The sequence below is a fragment of the Balaenoptera ricei genome, chromosome 3 (assembly GCF_028023285.1).
Source record: "Balaenoptera ricei isolate mBalRic1 chromosome 3, mBalRic1.hap2, whole genome shotgun sequence".
NCBI lineage: Eukaryota > Metazoa > Chordata > Mammalia > Artiodactyla > Balaenopteridae > Balaenoptera > Balaenoptera ricei.
Window position 1 is genome coordinate 9,541,263 of NC_082641.1, and position 26,865 is coordinate 9,568,127.

General features: G+C 38.7%; 1 protein-coding gene across 4 annotated transcripts in view; it reads right to left on the reverse strand.

Annotated features, from left to right (window-relative positions):
* The window catches only part of CTNND2 (catenin delta 2), a 938,382-nt gene that overhangs the window by 588,158 nt on the left and 323,359 nt on the right, over window positions 1–26,865 (reverse strand). For all 4 annotated transcript variants that reach the window (XM_059916116.1, XM_059916114.1, XM_059916118.1 and 1 more), the window contains one exon: window positions 10,979–11,091. In XM_059916116.1, the coding sequence (XP_059772099.1) occupies window positions 10,979–11,091 (113 nt within the window). The remainder of the gene's footprint in view (window positions 1–10,978; window positions 11,092–26,865) is intronic.

A 26,865-nucleotide genomic window follows, 5' to 3' on the forward strand; every position in this document is an offset into this window, starting at 1 on the left:
CAGGCAGATAAACTGAGTTTCTAGAGGACTGGTATATTTCCCAATGTCACACACTTAGCAATAGGCAGAGCTGAGATTCAAATCCAAAACTTACCGGTTCCAAACTGCATTGTCTTAAACACCACCCGGACCACCTCCTAAACATTAGAGCTTCAGTATTTCCTGGGCATTTATGATACGACAGGCAATCCAAGAATCTCGAAAGACAGAATGAACTCTTTACATTAAATGAGGAATGTCAAAATGACAGCGAGTCTCAACAGGTGGAGACCATCATCTACACATCAGAAAGAGAAGGTTAATTGCTAGATTTGGGGTAAAGCTGGCAGTCAATTCCTTGGACAGATCTTTTCAATAAAATCTTGCTGAGAGTTACATTCTCAAATAAGTGTGTAAGACGAAGCAACAATTTGTGACAAGTTTTAAACTTCCTCAGCTCTTGAGGTACTAAACAAACAGATGTTTCCGAAGACTGGGGCTTATGAATACCACTTTACTGTCAACAAATTAGGCAACATCTTTGCTGCCTGCTGCTAACGCAGCAATCTCTTAAATTTAAAACTCTATGATAGCTTCTCCTGGATAAAAGGGAATTAGCATACATTCACATACCATGAAATAAAAAAATCAAAGGTTCCTTGTTGAAAATAGGCAACGGTTGCGTTGGAGCTAAGCTCACAGTGTTGGCTTAGCCTACCCAAATGTTTAAGTTTAAAAAAAAAAAAAAATAGTAATTTTGCAATCCTGCTCTTTCTCCTTTGACACAAGTGAGTTTCCAGACCCTCCCAACTCTAACTCTGAAACCACTGTCAAGCGCTCATGACCTTGGTTTCAGTTTTATGACCCATCTCCTGGACAGAGGCTAGCATCTTATGTGGCCGTCACCAGCCTCCACGGGTTTCAATCCATTCTCCATGCAGCTGGCAGAACCAATGCTTCCTTCCAGAATGTCACTTCCTTGGGGAGAACCGTCTTCCACGTTCTATCGCCCACTCAACAAAACCCAAAGTCTCTAGCCTGACTGCTCACCAAATGGTCCCGTCTGTCTGCACCCTTAATCAACACCACTCCACCTATGGGCTCGCTATACCAACCACACTGATTCCTATCCACCCTTGTCTTTCTGACTTTGTACTTTCTTTCTGAGCAATGCCTTTATCCCAGTTCTTTCCCTGCCAATGTTTCACATCTTTGACACACAAATATCCCTCTGTGAAACCATCACTGGCACGGCCTCCTGTTCTCTTCATGGCACCAACATGTTCTAGCATGTTCTGTCTGCTTATGTGCCTCTCTCTGTATTTGACAGTAACCCCCTGGAGACCAGGGTAACCCCCTGGAGACCAGGAGCTTCATCACATTCACCTTTGAAGCCCAAGGAGTGCCTGCTAACATGTTGGGTCCATACAGTCCTTCACAAGCATCTTTTTTTAAATAAATAGAACCAGCGATTACTTCTTAAAAGTCCCGGTCCACGTGATCTCTCAGTGTGAAAAGCTCTCTTCCAGCTCCCTGCCTTTACCCCAGTTTTTAGCCAATGTAGAAAACACCTAGACTATCTGAGGCAGTTTACAATATACTTACAAACTTCTTTTAGACTGTGTTTTCCCAAATATAAAGGCCATGCCATAACCCAACTGGAGAGGTTCCCATATTGAAAAAACTCCCCACATAAACATGTAGACATCTATCTGCCTTCCTCTGAAGCACCAAATCTATTTGGTAACATCTTGCCATCCTCATGACTGAATTACTTGGATCTATTATTCAAGTCCAAGAAATGTGCCCATGTTAAAACATTCAGACGTGACTTACTGCGTATCGTGAAAGGTTTGAATGAGATGAAGGGCACAGTGACACATCTGCAACAGACTTAGGTGCTCAATGTTTCCTATTTTACAGGTGAGGAAACAGAGGCCCAGAAAACCCAAATGACTTGTCCCAAGTCACAGCTTGAGCGTTTCGGTGCCAAGACCATGATCTTCCTGCTATGCCCCTACTGCCTTTTCATCTTAGTAATCTGAACATACAGGGTTCATGGTGTTCATCATCCAGTCTTGACAACTGAAGTTCTTTCTTCTTAAGTGGATCAAATACTCATTGTTTTTTTTGTCAGTTGAAATATCACTGGTTTCCAGTCCTCTGACATGAGCATAACAGACAAATACAAATTTAAGTAAACCTGGTAAAAGCTTTTGGACCTTCGGCATCTGAGCAAAGGCAGAATGGACCTGAAGGACACACAAGTGCCTTCATCAACAGGCCCTTCTACTTCTCAACACATTTATACAACCAGGAGACTAATGAGCATGCATCTTTTGGTCAACGTATTCATCTCTTGCTGTTCCCTGTTTGAAACACATCTATTCAGAGAGTCACTGGCTTTTATATCTTAATTTACTATTTCCTGCCATACATATGTTATCCTTGCATTATTGTTCTTCTTTTGATAATGACACAATATCAAAAGTCCCATCTCCAGCTCTAGCAGTGGGTCCAGAGACACATTAAGTTGCCCCATGTGAAAAGGAATCTGATTTGGCTTTCTTCCATTTCACTGTGTCAATTTCCAGGTGGTTCTCTAGTCTATATCATGAAAGAGACAAAAGTGGTGCTATCCTGATAGATCGTTTTAGCTCCTAGTGGAGGAACTATTTTATAATTTTTTGCAGAAAAATTAAGGAGACGTCAATGAAAAACTTATCTGTATCAGGAACAAAAAACATATATGATTCACTAGTAACAGCATGCAAGATGCTGTGTGAGATGCTTTACTTACATTTCTCATTTAATCTTTACAAAATTACTGAAAAGCATTATCCTCATTTGTGTAGATGAGAAAAGTAAAATTCAGAGAAAATAGGAAAGCTAGGCAATACCATAAAAACACAATGATGAAATTTAGGTCCAATTTATGGAGCCACAAACTTCACCTTTCAGATCTATGAGTCTGAAAAAAAAATGCTGTAAGGATGAAAGAAAACATGAAGCATCTTCTAGACTAACTATATTTATAAAGATTTTCAGTTTTCTACCAATTGGAATATTAAATTTCAAAATATATTAGAGTTAGTTTTCCTCAAAAATCTGTTTTACAATGTAAAACCTCTAAATAAAATTCGGTATATTAATTATTTTTAGATATAAAACTAATATTAGTTTGTTGATATGTCACTTTGGAAAGAGGACAGGCTTCAAATTTGATGCAAAAGTGTTAAGATACAATAATTGCCCTAAGACATGTATCAGATAATTATAACTATTAAATATTTTTAGGACCTACATAAAATTCTCAGGACAGTTGACTATTTCTTATCCCACAGAAATCTAGAACAATGTGTTTAATTGTGCTATAGAATGAATGTTTGTGTCCCTCCAAAATTTACATTTTATGGTGAAACCTAATCCCTAGTGTGATGGTATCTGGAGGTGAGGCCTCTGGGAGGTGAGGTCATGAGGATGGAGCCTTCATGAATGGGATTAGTGCCCTTATACAGAAGGCCCTGGAGAGCTCCCGTGTCCCTTTTACTATGTGATAACACAGCATAAAGACTATGACCCAGGAAGCGGCTTCTCACCAAACAGTGAATTTGTCTGTGCTTTGATCTTGCACTTCCCAGCCTCCAGAAATGTGAGAAATACATTTATGTTGTTTGTAAGCCACCCAATGTATAGCATTCATTTACAGCAGCCTGAACAAACTAAGACAATGTGATAACTAGTATTTTATAGACTTAGTGTAATTTGTCCACTGGCAATTTGCAAGAGAATACTGAACAGTTACTTTGGATGCACTTAAAAGCAATGATAATGTATACTATTGACACTCTTTAAAGTCATTTGTATAAGAATAAAATCAGAAACATATTCAGATGAAGAACTTCGAAACTGCTATAATCATTGGAGGCGGGGGGAGGAGAGGGAAGAAGAAGAAAATCAGTTGGAAACCGTTTTACCTCTAGGGTGAAAATGGACTGGAGACATTTAGATGGCTATTTACAACATAATTCAAGACACCATTTAAGACACAATAATAACAGCATTCCAGCGAGGCATTTTAAATGTGTACTTGGGGAGTAAAGATACCTGGGTTCAAAAATCATGGGTTCAAAAACCAATGTCTGGTCACTAGCTGCTGGATATTGGGAAAGCAATTTCTCACTCAGAATCTCAGTTTTCTCATCTACAAAATGAAATACAAGTAAGACTTATTAACTCATAGGGTTAACTAGGAGTAAATGGCATGACTTATATAAACCAGCTAATATTGTGCCCAGCCTATGGAAATTGCTCCAAAAATACTACCATTATTATTGTTAAAATTATCACTATTATCATCATCTTCTTAAGATGAGAGTGAAAATATGAGAATAGGTCAACCACAGTTCCACACCACAGAGCACATCAAACCAACAGGCCTTGGATTCCAGAGTACTACTTTGGAATCTGGCAAGGTCAGAATAATATACAATATTTTATATGTAAAGTATAGAGATGGAAATATGTACAGATAACACTATAAGCCTGGTGATTTTTTGCCAAAAAAAAAAAAAAATAGCAATGAGAATAAGAACAGTAATGAAAGTACTGTGTACTCATTCATTTTTTATTCATTTGGCATTGATTGAACTGTTATGTGCTGGCCACTGCTTTGCCATAGACTTCTGAGGCTCTGTCCTTGGGGAATTACTTAGAGATGAGGGGAAGAAACAAGAGGCCCAGAACCTACTTCTAGTGGCTGAGGAGGCTCACAAAGTCTCAGTGCAGGGGAGGAAGAGGCAGCAGTTTTTGTCCAGGTATTTTAAATAAAAACTTCATTTAATGAAAAAAAAATTCTTAAAAACTAAAAGTTATTCAAAAGCTCTTTTTTTTTTTTTTTTTTTTTTTGATGGCAAAAGTATTCACTGGTGGTAAGAATCTAGAATCTTATGGCTTTGAGTGATTTTTTGCCTTTGGCTACATGACTGTTTAGGAATGTGTGTATGTGTAGAAATATCTACATAATTTAAAAAAACTTTATTTGAAAAATTTTAAGTAATTATTTAATATGTCTGGTTTCCAAAATGAAGTATTTTGGCAAATTTCTTCCTTCTTTATTTAAAAAGAATAAATGGAAATATCTACTTGTTTCAATATCATACCCTGCAGGATAATGAAGAAATACACAATATGCCTTACTTTGGAAAACAATTACATTCATATATGATTTCTTAAGAAAATGTAGAAATTATGCTTTTAAATAAATACATTTCATTCTGACAAAAAGTCTGTGACTACTTGACATATTTCTTCACTGCTAATTTAACCAGATCAGTATTTTCTCTAAAAGAAGCCTGACTTCCTTGTAGGTCTGGAAAAGATTTTTAGACTATTTATAAAACTGTTGGCCCACGCACTGCGATGAAGAGTGGTCCCCACTTGCCGCAACTAGAGAAAGCCCTCGCACAGAAACGAAGACCCAACACAGCCATAAATAAAAATAAAATAAATAAATAAATAAATAATTAAAAAAAAAAAACTGTTGGCATACTCACAGAATCTAGTTAATAAAGAGAATGACCTTTGATAACATTTACAACATTAATTCCTTTTGTATCCCAATCTCCAAAATATGGCAGACTTTTGAAGAAACTGGTTTGTGAGCAATTCAATAATTCATCTGCTGGAAAGAAAGAGCATCTTCTTATGTGGAGCAAGCATTTTTTACACATATATTACATTTTGTAACTTTTGGCTGCGCCCCTCTGGTATGTGGGATCTTAGTTCCCCGATTAGGGATCAAACCCCTGTCTCCTGCATTGGAAGGCAGAGTCTTAACCACTGGACTGCCGGGGAAGTCCCTGCATTTTGTCTTTTTAAACATATATTACTCCAATTGGAGTCTTGGGTATCTATATTATAAAAATGACAAGGCTAAAGATGATTGCTTTATTAGTTTTCCTTATTCTACAGTAAATAATGACTCCACTCTACATTCAAATACCTCTACTTCTTAGAATCAAAGCTATAGATTATTTCAATATGTGAATCCAAATGCATGTGTATATGCATGAAAAATAAAATTGGCTACAGACATTAAACTTTTGAATGGAATACAGATGCTCACAGAATAAAATTTATTTTCTCTAAAAAACTTTCATAATTCAGCTTGTTATAATATATAATACCACCAATAGAAAAGCACTGTATTCATTTTCTATTACTGCATAACCAATTACCACAAACTGAGCAGCTTAGAAAACATATAAATTTTTTAGCTAACAGTTGTTTTGTAAATTTTGTAAGTTTCCTAAGTTTTTCAGGCATGGCATGGCTGGATTCTCTGTTCAGGGTCTTACAAGGTTCTCATCAGAGTTTCTGCTGGGCTACTTTCCTTTCTGAAGGTTCTGGGGTATAACCTGCTTCCAAGTTCATTCAGGCTATGAGCGGAATTCAATTCCCTTTGGTCCTAAGACTGAGGTCCCCTGCTCCTTGCCGGCTGTCAGTCGGGCACCACCCTCAGGATCCAGAAGCCACATGTGTTGCTAGCCACATCTTTAGCTCCATCTTTAAAGCCAGCAAAGGAGACTTTATCATGTGTCACATCTCTCTAGCTTTGAATTTTTTGACATTGTCTTTGAGCTCCAGACCGACTATTGTCAAAATCGTCGTCACCATTATCATCATCACCAGTCTTCCAAGCGTCAGGTCTCCTTTAGGAAGAGTTCATAAGATAGGTCCAACTATTATTTGAATTCAATTTCTCCCCCATTATGTTCCTGCTGCCCATGGGAATCAAGGGATATGAGTAGGCATCTAGTCTGGTATCCTTAAATTTTCAGCAGCACTTGAGAAAATCCCCAGTGTCCTTTGACTGAAGGTTAAAACATTCTGTGGCAAGGATCTTCTAGAAGGGTCAATAGAGTCCCAGACTCCAAACTTTGTTAAGTTCTAATAACTCCCAAGGAAGGGACATCTGGCCCCAATTTGAACAGATCAAGAAGACATTCAGAAGAATGTGAGCCCTGAGCTGGGTAACTGGATCCATAGGAAGAGGTGACCTGGCAAAAGAAGCAGGATATTCTAGATGGAAGGGATCACATGCCTATAACCATGTGAGGTGGGAAAGAGTGGTGCATTTATGAAATTGCAGAAGTGGGAACAGGTCCCTCACAGACATGGTTCTGATGTATGTGTTTACGTAGATCAATTTCACACCACATGGAGGATGGATTTGGGCAGAATGCAGGCAAAGGGATGAGTTAGAATGCTGTTCCAGGGGTCTATAGAGAGTATGACAAGGGCATGGGTACAGACAGGTCCTCCGGGGCTTGCAAGAGCAATACAGGGTCCCATCTAGAAGAGGACCAGGTGGCTCATAGGGCTGCCGGATCAAGACCTCCCTGACAGGTCTTAGCCTGAGGAATGGGTGAGAACCAAGTAGTTGCAACTGGCCAGAGGGTGGAAATGGGCTATTAGCAAGAAGGATTTGGTCATGACCCTAAATAAAGGGCCTCCTCTATATAGACAGCATTCCTGATTCAGATCTGGATGGTTCTGGGGAATTAGGGAGAAGGTAGGGAACCAAACTCTCTTGTTGTAGGAGGTAGAAGGATCCAAGAGCTTGGAAAGGTTTGGCCTGAAACCAGTGAGGAAAGCCAAGAGAGGAAGGCGATAAGGGACATGGTGGAACTATAGCTACAGTATGAAGCAACAATAATTCTATTCTAGAAGACTGACAACACTTCAACAACCACTAATTGATCTGATTTCTGGAAGCTATGATATGAATTTGCTTAGAAAAGTCTGAGAAGAGTTTAAGAGATCACAGTGTTCTTATTTGCAGCTACTTGTACCCTAGATATGAGGATACAGAAGTTGCTTTGCTGCAACAATAGCTATCTCCAGATTCTCCCCTCTCCAGATTCTCCCCTCTCCAAATTCTCAGCATTCTCATTTATGATTTGATTGACTATTACAAAGTTGGCTGTTATAAATGCATACTAATAATATCTTTTCATTAAGTTTAAATTGTCAGTGTAACTACCAGGAAAGGTCTTAGGAAACGGAGCAATTTCCTAACGCCAATACAGGCAGAGGAAAACCAAACTATATTTACCAGTCATTTTTACCACTTATATAAAAATCTGAAAAATATATGATTTTGTTTCATTTCCTCTAAGAAACCCTCTTACTCCTCCCTAGTGTCCCTAAGAAGATGAAACAAATCTAAATCATCACAGACTTTACCTGTTCTCCTTTTTCAAAAATTGTTTACATTCTATTTTGTTTATTTTTAAACATCCCCTTTGATGTGCTAACTAGGTTAGTCTATCACCCTTAATAAAGACTTGAATTTCCAAAGGTGCATTTTTTAAGCTGAGCAAACAACTAGGTTGTGACAAAAAAACAAACAAACAAACAAACAAAAAAAAACAGTGGAAGCTATGTATTGGATTTTCTCCAGTGAAATATCAGTAAATTTCTTGTATTATTCAAATGCAGATTCATACATTAGACATTTCCAAAATACAAAATAGTCAAGCTTGATGAAGACATATTATATAGCTATATGGCAAGGGGAAATAATTAGGCAGGGTCATCTGCACTATTATTTAATATATATTTAATACAGAATTATTGATTATGTATCATGGGCTGTGAGCTGGGAATACAAGAGACAGCAAAAATAATCACAAGTTGTCATGGGATAATTTTTCTGCCTACTTTGGCAGTTCACTGATGTGTTCTATTCATGAAACATTAGACCTAAGAAAAGATATCAACTCAATCAAATCAAATGAGGGAGGAGGAAAGCTTTTAAGAATTTAAAAGGTAATCTCATAGATGCAACATCTACATGCAGCCAGTCCTAATGGGAACTAAACTGGTCTCTGACTTTCAGGAACCACAGAGTCTCTGTTGGACTACTCTATGTCACCACAGATTCTTCCGCCAGCACCCAATCCTCATGGCCACCATCTCCTAGCACAAACCATTAGATGTCACAGATTTGGGGTCACTTAGTTCACATTCTCAAGAGCTCAAGACTAATTTCTTGCAGGCCAGTTACTGGATGAATCACCCTTGGGTCAGATATCCATTTCTGATCCAATGAGAAGTCGGGAATTGAGACACAGGATACAACATGGTCCTCCAGACCTGCTGCTACCAAGGGCTGGAGCGGGGTGAAACAAAATACAAGATGGAGAGTATGCAAAGTTATCACACAGAAAGATTAGGAATACAAATTGAAAAGGTAATCTGACCAATGGTGAAACAATGGGTTTCAAAGCAAATGATGTAGATGTCAACTCAACCAGTGTTTACGGACCTAAAAAAACCTGACAGACTTAGCTCCTCAGGCCATGTTCACCATTAAAAAAGAGCTCTTCAAATATGTACAACCACATGTACTAAATCAAATACACACTTATAAAGATTATTTTTCCCCATACTTTAGTCTCACTAACTTCAACCAGTCAACCTTCTGAAAACAATTTCAAGTGGACACAATTCACTTCTCCTTTTTCTTGCCCATCCTACTTTAGTTAATGTGGATGTTCAGACAAGTCTGTGATGAGTTTAAGAGATTACAATGTACCTATTTGTAGCTAGCATAACCTAGGTACTTGGGTGCCCAAGCAGATGGGCTTTAACATACCGCAATTAAGGCTTTACTATTGAAAATGATATTTCAAAGCAATTTAGTCTAACAAGAGGTGCAATGATTTCCATTTAAAGGTTATCACTGTTGGACAAAGCAAAGAACAATGTTAAAAGATTAATGGCAGGTAGCTCCAATAGGAAATATTCCAACTACAAATTAATCTTACAATGATAGAATATTTTAAGAGCAATGGATTCAAGCATGTTTTAGTTCTTTTGTGGCAGTAGTTGGTTAAGAGACCCTCAAACTCATGTTCCTGCCTCTTAGGCAGAGTGGCTATAGACGCCAAGACTAGGAATCCCTGCCCCATTTCCATCTATGAGAGGCCATGTGACTGGTTCTCACCAATGGACTGTCTTTGCAGTGATGCAGTTGACAATGCAATTGACCATGAGGCCGTAGTGGATGGCAGGGCTCTCAAGAGAGAAGCTGGGTCCTTAATTACTGCATGGAAGGGAAGCAGCCCCCGACCAGCATCCACCACCTCTATCTGTTGCATGAATAAGAAACAAACCGCTATTGCGTTAAGTCGCTAGAATGTTGGAGTTTATTTGCCATAGCAATTGTTGTTTCCTTAACGAAGATACCTCCCTAAAAATGTAGCATGTCAAAACCACAATACAGAACAAGATGACAGGAAAGTACGATGCATTTTTGAAAAATAAAGTCATCTTATGGAGCTTTATTTATGTTTCTTTCACACACACACTCACATGCTCACACACACACACTTCTACTTTTAAATATGAACATATGGTCCTTAGGCAGATAATTTATTTTGCGGTCAAGTGATTAAGTTTTGTTTTTAAATATTTCATAATCTCAAACCAACCCCTAATTGAATAAGCAATCCATTCTATCTATGGATTTGAATGCTTTCACACACAGGAATCGCATTGGTTGATGTTTGAGGAGCAATTTTACAATTTAGCATTGTATATTAGCGAATAATGCAAGTTACATCAAAACCTTCTCTCCTTCATTTCCAGAACCTGCAACTCTGGATCATTTAGAAAAAAGAACAAAGCTGAGAGACTGTGACATGGCATCTCCTCATTTCCAGTAAGTTGACTAAACGCAAAGCCTCCTTTTCGTGTAAAATGATGTGTAATTTGCATTCAGGGCCGGCGTTCATTTTGTGAAGAATTTCAAGTACAAATCAGATCGGACACCTTTTGAACATCTTAAATCGGGTCGGTTACAATTCCTTTCCAACATCTGACTGAATGTTCTAATTCCACTGCCAGGTTTGTAAGGAGAAGATAAACACCACAATTCCCTTTCACTGGCAACTCAAAGCCCAGCCCCGAGGAGCCGTGCACTCAGTACCTGACGCTGCTCATGCTGCCCGTCTCGGATCCAAGCTTGCATCGCTCCAGTTGGCTGGCGACAATCTGGCGTTCTGCCTCTAGCTCTCGGGTCAGCCTTTCAAACTGTAATTCCTGAAAGAAAACCATCAAAAAGATGAATGCTATCAGCTATACGGAAACTGGAAATCAGACCAGAAAGACGGTACGGTCAAAGGGGAAATTAGGATTTCTCAAGACGTTAAATTTGAGAAGCAGAGGTTGCTGATGTGGTCTCGAAGAAGGATGAGGATTTCAGACAGACCTGAATTCATATCACAGTCCTGGGACCCATCAGCCGCAGGGCCCTGAATAAGCTATACAGTCTTTCTAAGGATCAGTTGCATCATCTGTAAAATGGGTTTACAATACTTACTCCATTAGGTTGAGGTGAAGATTAAATGAGACACTGACCATGGAAAATAAGCCTGTGCTATGTGTGGCAAATGTTCAGTACCCAACAGATATTAATACTCCTGTAACCAAAAGTGAAACAATAAATAAACAATTTATCTTTTATATGATTTGGAGTATTGTGTTTAGTCCCTACTGGCCATCTAGGTGCTTCTATATACTAATTGCATCTTCATATTACTTACATATTGAAGATTGAAGAAAATAATGCTTTAAACCTACACTTTTCATTCTTTATATTCCAGCTACACGACAAGGACACTGATTCTAATTACAAAGGTCTAATTACACGGTGAATTACAAAGTGAATAACCTTTGCAATATCTGATACATCACCTTAAAAAACAGCCAGCTGAACCAAGGAAGAATGCTTCTAAAAAACTGCCTGGGGCTTCCCTGGTGGCGCAGTGGTTGAGAATTTGCCTGCCAATGCAGGGGACACGGGTTCAAGCCCTGGTCTGGGAAGATCCCACATGCCGCGGAGCAACTAGGCCCGTGAGCCACAACTACTGAGCCTGCGCGTCTGGAGCCTGTGCGACGCAACAAGAGAGGCCGCGATAGTGAGAGGCCCGTGCACCGCGATGAAGAGTGGCCCCCGCTTGCCGCAACTAGAGAAAGCCCTCGCACAGAAACAGAAACGAAGACCCAACACAGCCAAAAATTAAAAATAAATAAATAAATAATTAAAAAAAAAAAAAAAAAAAAAACTGCCTGACACCCGCTGTTAAAAGATTAACTTTAATGAAAAATGATTCAGTCAGTACGGCAAGGATTTTAGCTGTTCCAGCTACAGGACTTTCATACCATATTGTAATCTTTATGTTTTATTTTTCCACACACTTAAGTTTTTAATAAACATAATTATAGTAAATAATGTATCTTAACTAAAAAATTCAGAAGAAGTTTTCATAATATCACAATTAACTTCTTTTAAAAAATAAATTATTTGCACAGTTGTGTTTTGGGGATGGGAAAACTTCTAAGAATGCTGAAAAATACTGAAAAAGAGGGTAGGGGTTAACTTGGGAGAACTAAAACTCCCAGCACTACAGGGATTTGTCTTCCCAGAAAAGATGAGTTTATTTTATTTGCTACCCTGGGATGATCTAGGGTGAGACCTATAAAAAGTAGGATCTGGTGTGTCCTCTATGTGTGTTAAAAATACCCTTGCTCTGTTCCACAAGAGCAGATTTTTTTGTTGTTGTTTTGTGTTTGGTTTTTTTGTTTTTGTTTTTGATTTTGGTTAGGTGATGGTTTCTTTTTTTTTTCTTTTTATTCTTTCAGTGCTTCACAATTTTCAAAAGTTTCACACATGATTTCATGTACTCCCATAATAACCCCCTTTTTTAAATCCCCTTTTAGGGGGAAGCCTTTTCCCTCTTCCCTCTCCCCACTGTTAACCACTAGTTTGTTCTCTATAAGAGCAGATTATTTTTTATGTTGACATTATTTCAGGGATCTAAGTAAGAACCACTTGAGAAGTGAGAGCTCAGCTTTTCCATTTACGGTGTTAAAACCAAGGAAGCATATTGTTGAAGCTCAAATGTTTCTTCTTATATATTTTGAAGGACAGCAAAGATGATTTGTAAGGAATGAATACCAAGACCTCTGCTGGCTGCATTTTGTGTATCTAACCTCTCCTTCTTCTCCCTGCAAGTTCTACTGCTTTTGGGGGGCAGTTCCTTAAAAATATGCAAGTTCTAGAAGGTTCTCATTTCCAATCTTTATAAAACACAGGCATATCTCAGAGATACTGCACGTTTGGTTCCAGACCACCACAATAAAGTCATTACCACAAAGAAGCGAACTGCATGAATTTTTTTGGTTTTCTAGTGCATAATAGAAGCTATGTTTATACTATACTGTACTCTATTAAGTGTGCAATAACATTATGTCTCAAAAACACATTCATACCTTAATTTAAAACACTTTATTGCTAAAAATGCTGACCATCATCTGCGCTTTCAGTGAGTCATTATCTTTTGGCAATAGTTAATATCAAAGATCACTGATCACAGGTCACCACAACAAATATAATAATAATGAAAATGATTGAAATTGTGTGAGAATTACCAAAATATGACACAGAGACATGAAGCGAGCAAATGCTGTTGGAAAAAATGGCACTGATCAAATTGCTCAATGCAGGGTTGCCCCAAACCTTCAATTTGTAAAAAATGCAATATCTGGGACTTCCCTGGTGGTGCAGTGGTGAAGAATCTGCCTGCCAATGCAGGGGACACGGGTTCGAGCCCTGGTCCGGGAAGATCCCACATGCCGTGGAGCAACTAAGCCCGTGCACCACAACTACTGAGCCCGTGTGCCACAACTGCCGAAGCCCACACGCCTAGAGCCCGTGCTCCACAACAAGAGAAGCCACTGAAGTGAGAAGCCCGTGCACCGCAACGAAGAGTAGCCCCCGCTCGCCGCAACAAGAGAAAGCCCATGTGCAGCAACGAAGACCCAACGCAGCCAAAAAAAATTAATTATTTTTTTAAAAATGCAATATCTGTGAAGTGCAATAAAACGAGGTATGTCTGTATATTTTATCTTAAATATGTCTCTATAACAGGAAACCAACTCATACCTTTGAATTGATAACACCTTAAAAACATTAACACAAAGATTATACAGAGCTCCTCATAGGTAAACAGAAATTCATTATTGGTATTATCTAAAGGACTTTAATTTGCTGCATGTTTGCATATGTTACAAGCAGTCCAATACGGCAAGACAATCTGAGTCAGGATTTACAAACCTTTTTGGGCTTCTGCTAGGACAGACACTACCTTTGGATGTGCTTGCTGAAGGCTGTGGCCTCACTAAATGTTTTCTTCACATCAGTTTTATGGGAGGGGGGGTGTTAGGAGACATTTTTTTCATGCAATCTGCCTTCTAAACTTATAGTCACAATACTCAGTGCTCTTCATCTGTGTACATCTATTTAATTCCATCTGGCATCATTTTCTTTCTGTCCGAAAGGCTTCTTTTAATATTTCTTGTAATGTGGCTCCTTCAGTGATGAATTCTTTCAGATTTATATGCCTAGTAAAGTTCTCATTTTCCCCTCATTTTTGAAAGACATTTTTGCTCCACTGTTCTCTCTTGCATTTACTGTTTCTAACAAAACAAAACTATGATATTCCTTGTCTTCATGTCTTTGAATATATTGTGTCTTTTTTCTCTGCCTCCTTTTAAGATTTTCTCTTTATCATCAGTGCTGAACAACTTGATTTTAAAGTTCTCTGGGTGTAGTTTGCTTCAGGTTACTTATGCTTGGGGTTCACTGGGCTTCTTGGATCTGTGACTTTATAGTTTTCATCAAATCTGGAAATTTTTCAGCCATTAATTCTTCAAAAATTTTTTTTCTTTCCCACTATCTTCTCTCCTTTGGTGACTACAATTAAGTGTACATTAGGCCACTTGGAATTGTCTCACAGGTCATGGATTCCTTTTTCCACTTTTAAAAGTCTTTTTTTCTTCCGTTGTGTTTCATTTTGTTTAATTCCTACTGGTGTCTTCAAGTTAACCAGTCTTTTCTTCTGCAGTGTCTAATCTACCATCAGTTCCATGGAGTGTATTTTTAATCTCAAACACTGTTGAATCAAACATGTCTAGAAGTTTCACTTGGGTCTTTTTTTTTAAATCTTCCATGTCTCTATTTAACTTTCTAAACATATGGAATATACATATTAAAAACTGTTTCACTGTCCTGATTTGCTAATTCTAGCATCTGCATCAGGTTCCCAGCTGGTTTCCCAGCTTGGCTGGAGGGTGTAAGCACATATTCTGGGTCCTGGTGTGAGCACCAGGTACTAGTTCCTCCCATCCTTTCAGGTAGTTCTTTCCCTGCCCCCTGGTGGTTTCCTTACATACATGTGCTGCTCAGTTCTCTGCTGAACAGTCCAAGGGGACCCTCTGCAGATCTCAAGAGTTCTCTTTCTGAGCAGCAATCACCTTTCTTCTATTTTGCCCTGCAAATTCCAGCCACCTTTACCTCTCTGGACTCTCAGTACTTTCTCCCCAACTCAGGGAGTCCTCTGGGCTCTGCCTGGGTCCCCCTTCCCTTTCTCCACCATTGTGGGGAAACTCTCTCAAGGCAGTAAGCTGGGGCAATTGTAGGGCTCACCTCATTTGCTTTGTGTATCTGAAGAATCTTTTTTTTCAGTTTTTTTTTTTAATTGAAGTATAGTTGATATACAATGTTGTATTAGCTTCAGGTGTACAGCAAAGTGACTCAGTTATATATATATGTACATAATCTATATATATAACATATATATATATAGGTTTTTGTAACATACACACAATGCATTTTTTTAAATTAATTAATTTATTTATTTATTTTTGGCTGTGTTGGGTCTTCGTTTCTGTGTGAGGGCTATCTCCAGTTGCAGGGAGCGGCGACCACTCTTCATCGCGGTGCACGGGCCTCTCACTGTCACGGCCTCTCCCGTTGCGGAGCACAGGCTCCAGACGCGCAGGCTCAGTAGTTGTGGCTCACGGGCTTAGATGCTCCGTGGCATGTGGGATCTTCCCAGACCAGGGCTCAAACCCGTGTCCCCTGCATTGGCAGGCAGATTCTCAACCACTGTGCCACCAGGGAACCCCCCACACAATGCATTTTTGAGAAACAAAAGTTGTCTTACAGAGCCTTATGTTTCTTTCACACACACACTCATAATCACACATATTGCTATATATAAAATAGATAACCAACAAGGACCTACTGTATAGCACAGGGAACTATATTCAATATTTTTTAATAACCTAAAAGGAAAAAGAATCTGAAAATATATATATATATAAGTCAACTATACTTCAATAAAAATTAAAAAAAAAAATCACTGTCCTTCATTGCCTAAAGTGCAGTGTTTTGAAAACTGGTGTTTTTTGTTGTTGTTGTTGTTTCAGGTGGGAAGGTATTACTTCTGGGTCACTGTAACTTTCTTAGCTGAAAGCTGAAAGATTAAGAATTAACAATTTTTCCACCATGCTTGATTTGTAAATGCTTATTTTCCACTGTATTTAAAAATTCATACTAAATGTACTACTAAACAGCTAAGTACTGAAGTTTTTACCCATTTAATTTTGTTCACTATTTCAGTATTAAAAATAGAAGCTCCTTTTGGGTTACTTGTATTTTTAGTTTGCATGATGACTTTTTAATTGAATTGGAATTTTCTTTATTAAGGAAACTGAATCAATGCTTTGCCTTTTAAAATGTCCATTCAATAAATGTTTACTTTGTCATTGCATATGTGAAACAAGCAAGTAATTAAGTGAATTTTCCCTCTGTGTTTCTCTAAGGAGTACACAGCAAATGTCAAGGTCTTCCAGGAGCAAGGAGGTTTCTCTTCTGCACCTAAAATCCTATATTTTATTAATAAAATAACACAAAACATAATAATAAAATTGGAGGCAAAAATATTTATTGAGCACTTACTACTGAGTGCATAATTACTAGGAGAGCAAATAAGGAGGAAACTTTTCCTGCTGAGTTGCCACTGTATCTGGTATCTAGGACAGTCCTGGCACATAGTAGGTGCTCAAAAAATATCTATTAAATAAATGTACCTATACTAAGTGCTTTACATGCATTGCCTTATATAAACATCATAAACCTGTTATTTCTTAGGTTCTGTTTTTTTCCTTACTTTACAAAAATGTTAAGGTAATGGGATGAAAGGATTAGCCTTGGTCAGGAAAGAAATTCTTCCTTCAAAAGTAGGAAAGAGAATGAGATCAAAGATGATGTTTTAGGATATCTGGACATAGAGAAGGGAAATGTTGAATGAACGAATTAATATTGAATGAACTAAATATTCCCAATACTGCCAATTATTTTGTTTCAGAGACCACAGCAGTCCATTACTGTAGAGACATGTGATGTCAGTGTAAACTATGAAGTTCATTAACATTCATATTTACTCATTATTTAAATAGTTTTTATTTGTATGACCTCTAGAGATTGGGTTCCAAAATGCCTTACTGCATTGTCACTTATTTTACAGCCATTTTCTACCTTACCCCAACCCAAGGGCCTAAGACTCATAGGAAGGGCTATTTTGGCCACAGCACATGGTTGGGGATGGGAACTGCCAGGACCTAAGCTGGTCCTAGTATGGTTTTACGCTTGGAATTGAAAACTGACCTTAGAATTGGGAACTAGCAGAGCTGCAACTGAGGTTCTCAAACTTGGATCACTCCTGTGGCGTAAAGGCTTCTGTAGTATCCTCCAGGGCATCATCACAACAGTGAATGAGCTTCTATGCCACTGGGAGATACTTAGGCTGTGATGTGGGTGGGAAGATGACCTTCCCCAGTTCTAACTCAGTTTGATATCTGGAGGGAGAACAGACCTCTCAGGACTGAATAATTCTTGGGTATCTTAGAGACTTTAAGATGAGAGAACATTCAAGAGAGGGATGTTGCTAATAAGACCTGGTGGGTACCCAAGAAATTAACGGGAAAAATAAATGTAAATATATTTAGTGAACTTTATAATACTGGTTGTAAGTGAGTATGTGATATTAAATTAATTCAGTGAAGGTGAAACTATAAAGAGAGATGAGAAGAAGAGTGAAGAAAGATCTTTGCAGGTTATCTGGATTTGGAGGGATAAGGAACAAGAGAAGTCAGCAAAATAAGTACAAGAATAGCCATAAGGCACAAGACCACTAATATGGCTTCTCCTGGGCAGTTTCAGAGGAGAAGTGGTGATATAAATCATGCTATATAAAAAAATGATATGACACCAAAAACACAGGAAACAAAAGTAAAAATAGACAAGTAGGACTACATCAAACTAAAAAGCTTCCTTTTCTATCAGCAAAGGAAATAGCCAACAGAGTGAAAAGGCCAACTATGGAATGGAAGAAAATATTTAAAGGGGTTAATTTCTAAAATAGATAAGGAATTCATACAACTCAATAGTAAAAAAACAAAACAAAAACAAACCAATTAAAAAATGCCTTAAGTACCTGAATAGACATTTCTCCAAAGAAGATTCAATGCAGATGGTCAACAGGTATATAAAAAAGGCACTCAACATCACTAATCATCAAGGAAATACAAATCAAAACCACAATATGATATCATCTAATAACTGTTAGGATGGCTATATCAAAAGAACAAAGGATAACAAGTATTATCGAGGATGTGGAGAAACTGTACACTGTTGATGGAAATGTAAAATGGTGCAGGCACTGTGTAAAACAGTATGGAGGTTTCTTAAAAAATTAGAAACAGGGGCTTCCCTGGTGGCGCAGTGGTTAAGAATCTGCCTGCCAATGCAGGGGACATGGGTTCGAGCCCTGGTCCGGGAAGATCCCACTTGCCACGGAGCAACTAAGCCTGTGCACCACAACTACTGAGCCTGCGCTCTAGAGCCCGCGAGCCACAACTACTGAGGCGCGCGCGCCTAGAGCCCATGCTCCACAACCAGAGAAGATACTGCCATGAGAAGCCCACGCACCGCAACAAAGAGTACCCCCTGCTCGCCACAACTAGAGAAAGCCCACGCGCAGCAACGAAGACCCGATGCAGCAATAAATAAATTAATTAATTAATTTAAAAAAAATTAGGAACAGAACTACCATATGATCTGGCAATCCCACTCCTGGGTATATATATCCAAAAGAAGTGAAATCAGTATCTAAAGGAGATACCTGCACCTCCATGTTCACTGCAGCATTATTCACAGCAGCCAAGATATGTAAACAACTTAAATGCCCAACAGACAAATAGATAAGGAAAATGCAGTATATACACATAATGCAACATTATTCAGCCTTTGAAAAGAAGAAAATTGTACTATTTGCGACAACATGGATGGACCTGGAAGACATGCTAAGTGAAATAAGTCAGTTACAGAAAGACAAAAATTTTATGACTCCACTTACATAGGTATCTAAAATAGTCCAACTTACAACAGAAGCAGAAAATAGAATGGTGGTTGCCAGGGGCTAGGGAGTGGGGTGAATGGGGAGTTGTTGTTCAAGGGTATAAAGTTTCAGTTATACAAGATGAATAAGTCTTGAGATCTCCTATATTTAACAACAGTGTTAAAATTGTTAACTTAAAATTTTGTTAAGAGAGTATATCTCATTTTTAGTCTTTCTATAGCACCCCCCTCAAAAAAAAGGAAAGGGACACAAGGAAACTTTTGGAGGTGGTGGGTATGTTTACACGTTTATGTCCTGGATTGTGGTGATGGTATCCTGGGTGTATGTATATGTCCAAACTCATCAAACTGTATACATTAAATATAGGCGGCGGGGTGAGGGGTGGAGGTTGTATATCAATTATACTAAATAAAATTGTTAAAAAAATACCCCCAAGATGAGGACTTAGAAACTGTCTAGAGAATTGGGATTTCATGGGAATTAAGAATAGTGGGTGAATCATAGCAGCACTATTTACAATAGTCAAGACATGGAAGCAACCTAAATGTCCATCGACAGATGAATGGATAAAGATGTGGTACAATTTAATACTACTCAGCCACATAAAAGAATGATATAATGCCATTTGCAGCAACATGGATGGACCTAGAGGGAAGTCAGAGAAAGACAAATATGATATGTTATCACTTATATGTGGAATCTAAAACATGACACAAATGAACTTATTTACAAAACAGCAACAGACTCACAGACATAGAAATCAAACTTATGGTCACCAAAGGGGAAGTGGTGGGAGGGGTAAATTAGGAGTCTGAGATTAGCAGATACACAGTACTATATATAAAATAGATAACCAATAAAGTCATACTGTATAGCACAGGGAACTATATTCAATATCTTGTAATAACCTATAATGGAAAAGAATCTGAAAAAGAACATATATATATATATATGTAATTGAATCACTTTGTTGTACACCAGAAACTAATACAACATTGTAAATCAACTGTGCGTCAACTAGAAAAAAAAAAAAAGAAGTGGGTGGATTAGAGAGGGCATCCTACAGTAAAGGAGGTTTTTAAAGAAAGCAAGCAGTGTCAGAGGACCTTAACCTCCCCAACGGGCGGGAATTATCTTGTTTTCGAGATCATAAAAATTTATAGAAGTAGCGGATGTATGATACTAAAGTTCATTAAAATTTACTAAGAGCCAGATTTAAATGATTTTCACTCCTAGAATAGCACATTGTTGAGTCACATCATAGATTATGACTATTATAAGAAAAATTATCATATAGTTTTATAACTTTTTCCTAGAGAGCCTAAATTAATAATTCACTTGACTTAATTAAATGTTCATTAAATGTTTTTTTATATTCATCTAATTTACTTTATTTTTATTTATTTATTTGTTTGTTTGTTTATTTTTGGTTGCATTGGGTCTTCGTTGCTGCATGTGGGCTTTCTTTCAGTTGTGGCGAGCAGAGGATACTCTTCGCTGTGGTGTGCAGGCTTCTCACCGCGGTGGCTTCTCTTGTTGGAGAGCATAGGCTCTAGGCGCGTGGGCTTCAGTAGTTGTGGCACACGGGCTTGGTAGTTGTGGCTCACAGGCTCTAGAGCACAGGCTCAGTAGTTGTGGCGCACAGGCTTAGCTGCTCCGTGGCATGTGGGATCTTCCCGTACCAGAGTGCGAACTCATGTCCCCTGCATTGGTAGGCGGATTCTTAACCACTGCGCAACCAGGGAAGCCCCATTAAATGTTTTTAAATGGATAAAACCACGTAAAGTCCCTTAAGGGGGCTTAGCTAGTTCAGTATGAAAACTGAAATCAGAAAACACTCACACATAGTTTCATTAATTCCTTCAATAAATATTGTATTTATTGTGGCACAACATCAGTCTGAGGTTTGAGAAAGTGGAAAAATTTAGACTGAACAGAGCATTAAGTAAAACTAGATTTGTCCTGATTTTACGCATATGAGAAGATGTAAAGGAGACTGGACAGAAGTGGAGAATGGAGACAATGGATGAGATGTTGGATGGTTTAAGATAAAGGTGTTTCCCACAGTGCTGATCTGATTGCTGAAGTCCAAGGACTCAAGATGAAAACTGACTGTGCCAGCCAGACAAAATGGGAAGGGTACCTGAAGCATCCTGAGACTGTTTGTGTGGACAATACACACTCAGGCATCGAGCCTTCTTTGTCACCCTCCCCTCCAATAGGAGAAAAGAATACTGAGCATCAGCAGGGACCCAGACACACAGCGGTGGTCCTGTGAAAAGTCCTCCTCTTGTTTGCTAACGGAATGGTGGTGGGCATGAGGGCGGAGGGCAGAAAGGGGCGCGGGCTCTGACGGGTGCAACCTCCACAGTGGACGCTCCAGGGCTCTCCTCAATGAGCCCTCAGGAAAACTTGCCCCTCGTGCTGAATCAAGTTAGACGAGGAAGGAAAACCTATCAATGAGCCACAGAAGGTACTGGTCTTGTTCAAGGTGCTAGTCCTGTGAGGAAAGTTGAAAGACTCAGTCAACTTTCCTACTGTGTCCTCTATTTCTTCCATTTGGTCCATACCTAGTTTTAATTTTGAGTAAATCCCTGGGTCAGTAATAAAGATAGCAATCATGCTCTAGGCCTGGGGCCTTTATAGGAGCATCTTGTTAAGGAATCAACCTTCTTGGGGACTGATGCCCTTTCTCTATATTCCATTTCTTTGCCTGCTGCTGGCTTCATTCGATGGTCCCTTGGCCTGTCCAATGAGCCCTTCACCCAATAGATAACTCTGCTTTCCCCTGACCTCTTCCATCCTCCCGTCTAAGGCTGCCCGTTGGCTAATATCTCCCTGCCCCTTGTTGGAGACTCAGCACATTGTCTATTTCACCCAGACGCTCACTACACCCTCTCTATTTCAGTCCCCCGCAATGTCTTGCCATCTTTTCTGCAGATCAGACCTAGTTTTTAGAAGCACCAATATCAACACAATCACTTCAATTCTATGTCAAAGGAGAGAAATGGAAGATCACTGCTAGTTCTTTTCAGGCTCTAAGATGCAATGATTTTAGGGAATCTGACTTAGTGACTCTGCTTGCAATAGTGGAGCAAAATGACTGTTCAAATGTTTTGAAATATTTTATTAGAGAGTGAATTATAGTCATTTTCATCGTATAAATATTGTCCTCAGATGTTTCTCTACCTGGGAGAGAATCAGGGTCTAGGAATTGTTCTCTGTCCTCTGGCTTGAATCTCTGCGGGAAAGATGAAAGACTAGTTTTCCACTGTGTAGATGAGTTTTTGCCCCCTGATTCCCTCATCTCTGCATCCATCAAGGATTTGTATTATCAAGTGATCCTGGGGGACCTTTATTCTCACATCACTTTTAATTCTCCTTTCATATGAACGAGTTGACTTCATAGCCACAAATTCTGGGCAACGTTAATTTCATCCCACGGAGACATGTTCTGTAAGCCAAATCTGAAGGGAAGGTTGCACAGATGAAAGGGTAATAATAAGAGGCTTACAGCAAAGCATCCAACAAGTCTGGAAAGAACAAGCCCAGATGTCGAGATGGAATGGAACAAATCAATGTCAACTGTAAAGCTATGTAAACCTCATCGATGAGTCAAAAACTATGGCAAAGAGCTGTCCGTGAAAGACTCCAAAACTGACAAATTAATGTTTTAAACAATCACGCGGTCATCCTGGGTCACCTAGCAAGACAGCAGATGACAGGAATCAGTGCCCCGAAGCGGAATCATACGCACCTTTCCAAAACAGGTTCAATAAAATAAAATATAACAAACAGCTCTTTCTGACCAACTCCTTCAATCTGTAAGATTCCATCTGCTTTGTTCTAGCTAATGCCTTGATATCCAAATAAAGCTTGTTTATCAAAATTTACTTAATTCCACTAAATGGCAGGGCTCCACAAAATAAAGAAGGCCACATTTCTTGGGAGTTTAAGATGATGTAAGAATCCGTTAGGTTGCATACAAAATTTAGTGATGCTACTATATAAGGGTGACTCTTACCTACATCATGCTAATCTCTGGAACTTTTTTTAACGCCTGGTACGTAACTCAGAGCTACAAAATAAAATTTTCTTGGTAATGGGGCCCTAAGGTACATCTTGAAAATTTTCTACTAGTGATTTTTATGCCCATACCTACTTGGGAATAACTTTTATTTACGACACAGCCCACAATAATCGCAAGCAATATTTTATGTATTTACTTACCATGTATCATGCTCAACTAAATGCTTTACATGCGTTAACTTATTTATTCCTCATATTGACTCAAAAAGGGAGGCATTTTATTTTCTAAGACATCTCAAATTTAAGGATGTTAACTAGCTTCCCCAAAGATTAGCTGGGACTAGAAGTCTATTTCAGACTAACTGTTCAGAACCCCACTGCCTCAAAGCCCTTGAGTATTTATTCGCATTGTTTTAATGGAAGCTATAGAACTAGGAACAACACAGCCAACACAATAACACAGCTCTCCTTAATGAGGAATGACTACAGCTCACTCATCTTAGTTTTTCTTGCCTTTCTAGATATAAAATATTGGAATTACTACATCCAGTTGTAGGAAGAATTATGCTCACTGTACCATTTAAGTTCACACCACCACTGAAATATTTTCTTCTAATAAACGCCCTTGACTTTTAAGAGAGCCACTGCCAAACTCAGATACACCCCAGGAGGGCAGTGAGGATGCTCAGGAGTTACACTTCAATGTCCTTGTCTATATTTAGCCCGTAATGGAGAAACCAGCCTTCCAATACTCAAAGGGTGAAAGAAGAAGTACCAGAACCCTAGGTTCAGCCAAGATCAATGACTTGCAGTCCCTCAAATGAACTCTGAACGTTCTCACTCTGTACCCATTGCTCTGAATATCCACTTCCTCTTCCCCACTCTTTCCCTGATTCTAAGTCTAGGGAAAATGCCTTTGCCTTCAATTTTACGGTGCCAATCTCAGCGTTGACTCATTTAATTCCATCTGTTCTATACAAGTACATTCATGACCTGCCCCTCACTCCTTACACAAGACAACAATTGACCATGACATTCACAGCACCAACAGCGCTGTATCAAATTCACTTAACTACATACTTGTCTTCTTTCTTAGAACATACATGTCTTGTTGGCAGGGACCATGCCTTTGCATTATCACCTTCTTCTCATCAAGCATAGAGTGCATTCAGTAAATGGATGGATGGATGGATGGATGGATGGATGGATGGATGACTTAATGGATGACCCAAATATATTATATTGGGTCAATATAAGAAAGTGTGCAATAGTGTGTATGCATAGAGCAAACTTACTAATGCATCTGATAAAATGCAGAAGTTGAAGTTAAATTACTTTTGTGGCACTTCCAATGCAAAATTTCTATAATCTTTTCCAAGAATTTCTCTCTCTCTCTTTCTCTTTCATTATATGTCTTTTGTATAACTAACTTGAATTATGGGATAAGAACTGTAAGAATAATTCTATTCAAAAAACAAAAATAAACAAATGGCACCTAATGAAACTTAAAAGCTTTTGCACAGCAAAGGAAACCATAAACAAGACGAAAAGACAACCCTCAGAATGGGAGAAAATATTTGCAAATGAAGAAACTGACAAAGGATTAACTTCCAAAATATACAAGCAGCTCATGCAGCTCAATATCAAAAAAACAAACAACCCAATCCAAAAATGGGCAGAAGACCTAAATAGACATTTCTCCAAAGAAGACATACAGATGGCCAACAAACACATGAAAGGATGCTCAACATCACTAATCATTAGAGAAATGCAAATCAAAACTACAATGAGGTATCACCTCACACCAGTCAGAATGGCCATCATCAAAAAACCTACAAACAATAAATGCTGGAGAGGGTGTGGAGAAAAGGCAGCCCTCTTGCACTGTTGGTGGGAATGTAAATTGATACAGCCACCATGGAGAACAGTGTGGAGGTTCCTTAAAAAACTAAAAATAGAACTACCATACGACCCAGCAATCCCACTACTGGGCATATACCCTGAGAAAACCATAATTCAAAAAGAGTCATGTACCACAATGTTCATTGCAGCTCTATTTACAATAGCCAGGACATGGAAGCAACCTAAGTGTCCACTGACAGATGAATGGATAAAGAAGAGGTGGCACATATATACAATGGAATATTACTCAGCCATAAAAAGAAACAAAATTGAGTTATTTGTAGTGAGGTGGATGGACCTAGAGTCTGTCATACAGAGTGAAGTAGGTCAGAAAGAGAAAAACAAATACCGTATGCTAACACATATATATGGAATCTAAAAAAAAAAAAAAATGGTTCTGAAGAACCTAGGGGCAGGACAGGAATAAAGATGCAGATGTAGAGAATGGACTTGAGGACATTGGGAGGGGGAAGGGTAAGTTGGAACAAAGTGAGAGAGTCTCAGGGACTTGTATATACTACCAAATGTAAAATAGCAGCCACATAGCACAGGGAGATCAGCTAGGTGCTTTGTGACCACCTAGAGGGGTGGGATAGGGAGGGTGGGAGGGAGGTGCAAGAGGGAGGAGATATGGGGATATATGTATATGTACAGCTGATTCACTTTGTTATACAGCAGAAACTAACACACCATTGTAAAGCAATTATACTCCAATAAAGATGTTAAAAAAAAAAAAAGAATTCTATTCAGAACAGAAATGTTTGAGTGACAAAAGGCCAATATTTATCCTTTCTCACTCATTGCTCTTTGTTGAAATTTAAATAGCTAAATATTCATACCAGTGGAATAATTATATATGCTCTCATAACTAAACCACATCAGTATTTTACTTGACCTACAGTTAGCATTTACTTTGTTGGCCTCTCCTTCCTTCCTGGAGCAAACTCTTCATATGGTTTTCAATACACCCCTCCCCTGCTTTCCTTCCCACCTCTCTGGCTGCCCTGATTCTCAGTGGATGTCTCTCTCTTAAGCAACCATTCTCCCTGGAATTCTTTTAAATTTCTATTTTCTTAAACTTCCTCTGAATAATCTCATCCATTCCCACATCTTCAATAACCAATAATGGTGTATATCCAACTGTCTACTGACATCTCTTCTGGAAAACCCAGAGGTCTGTCCAAAACTGAAATCACAGCCAGCCTGTAAACCTGCTGTCACTCCTTTGTTTTCCTGTTTCAGTAAATGGCACCTTCATTTATCCAAGTTGCCTAATCCCCAAATTCGTGTATCATTCTGGACTTTGTCCTCTCTAAATAGACATAACAAATCATTAAGTACCACTGTGATATTGTGATTTATAATAAGAAGTATACCTTTGGTCTTCAAACCCATTTCTATCACAGAAACCCTTGGAATTTCCCAAGTGAGAAGAGTGTGACAAAGGTGTCTTGTTATGTTAATGAGGTGACACCTAAGGATGGGGGCTGGTTGCCAGGAGAAGCAACAAGGTAACTAAAAGGTTGAAACTTTCAGTCCCAGCCCCCAGACCTCCAGGAAGGGGGAGGGAGCTGGATATTGAGTTCAAGTGCCAATGGTCAATACTTTATCAACCACG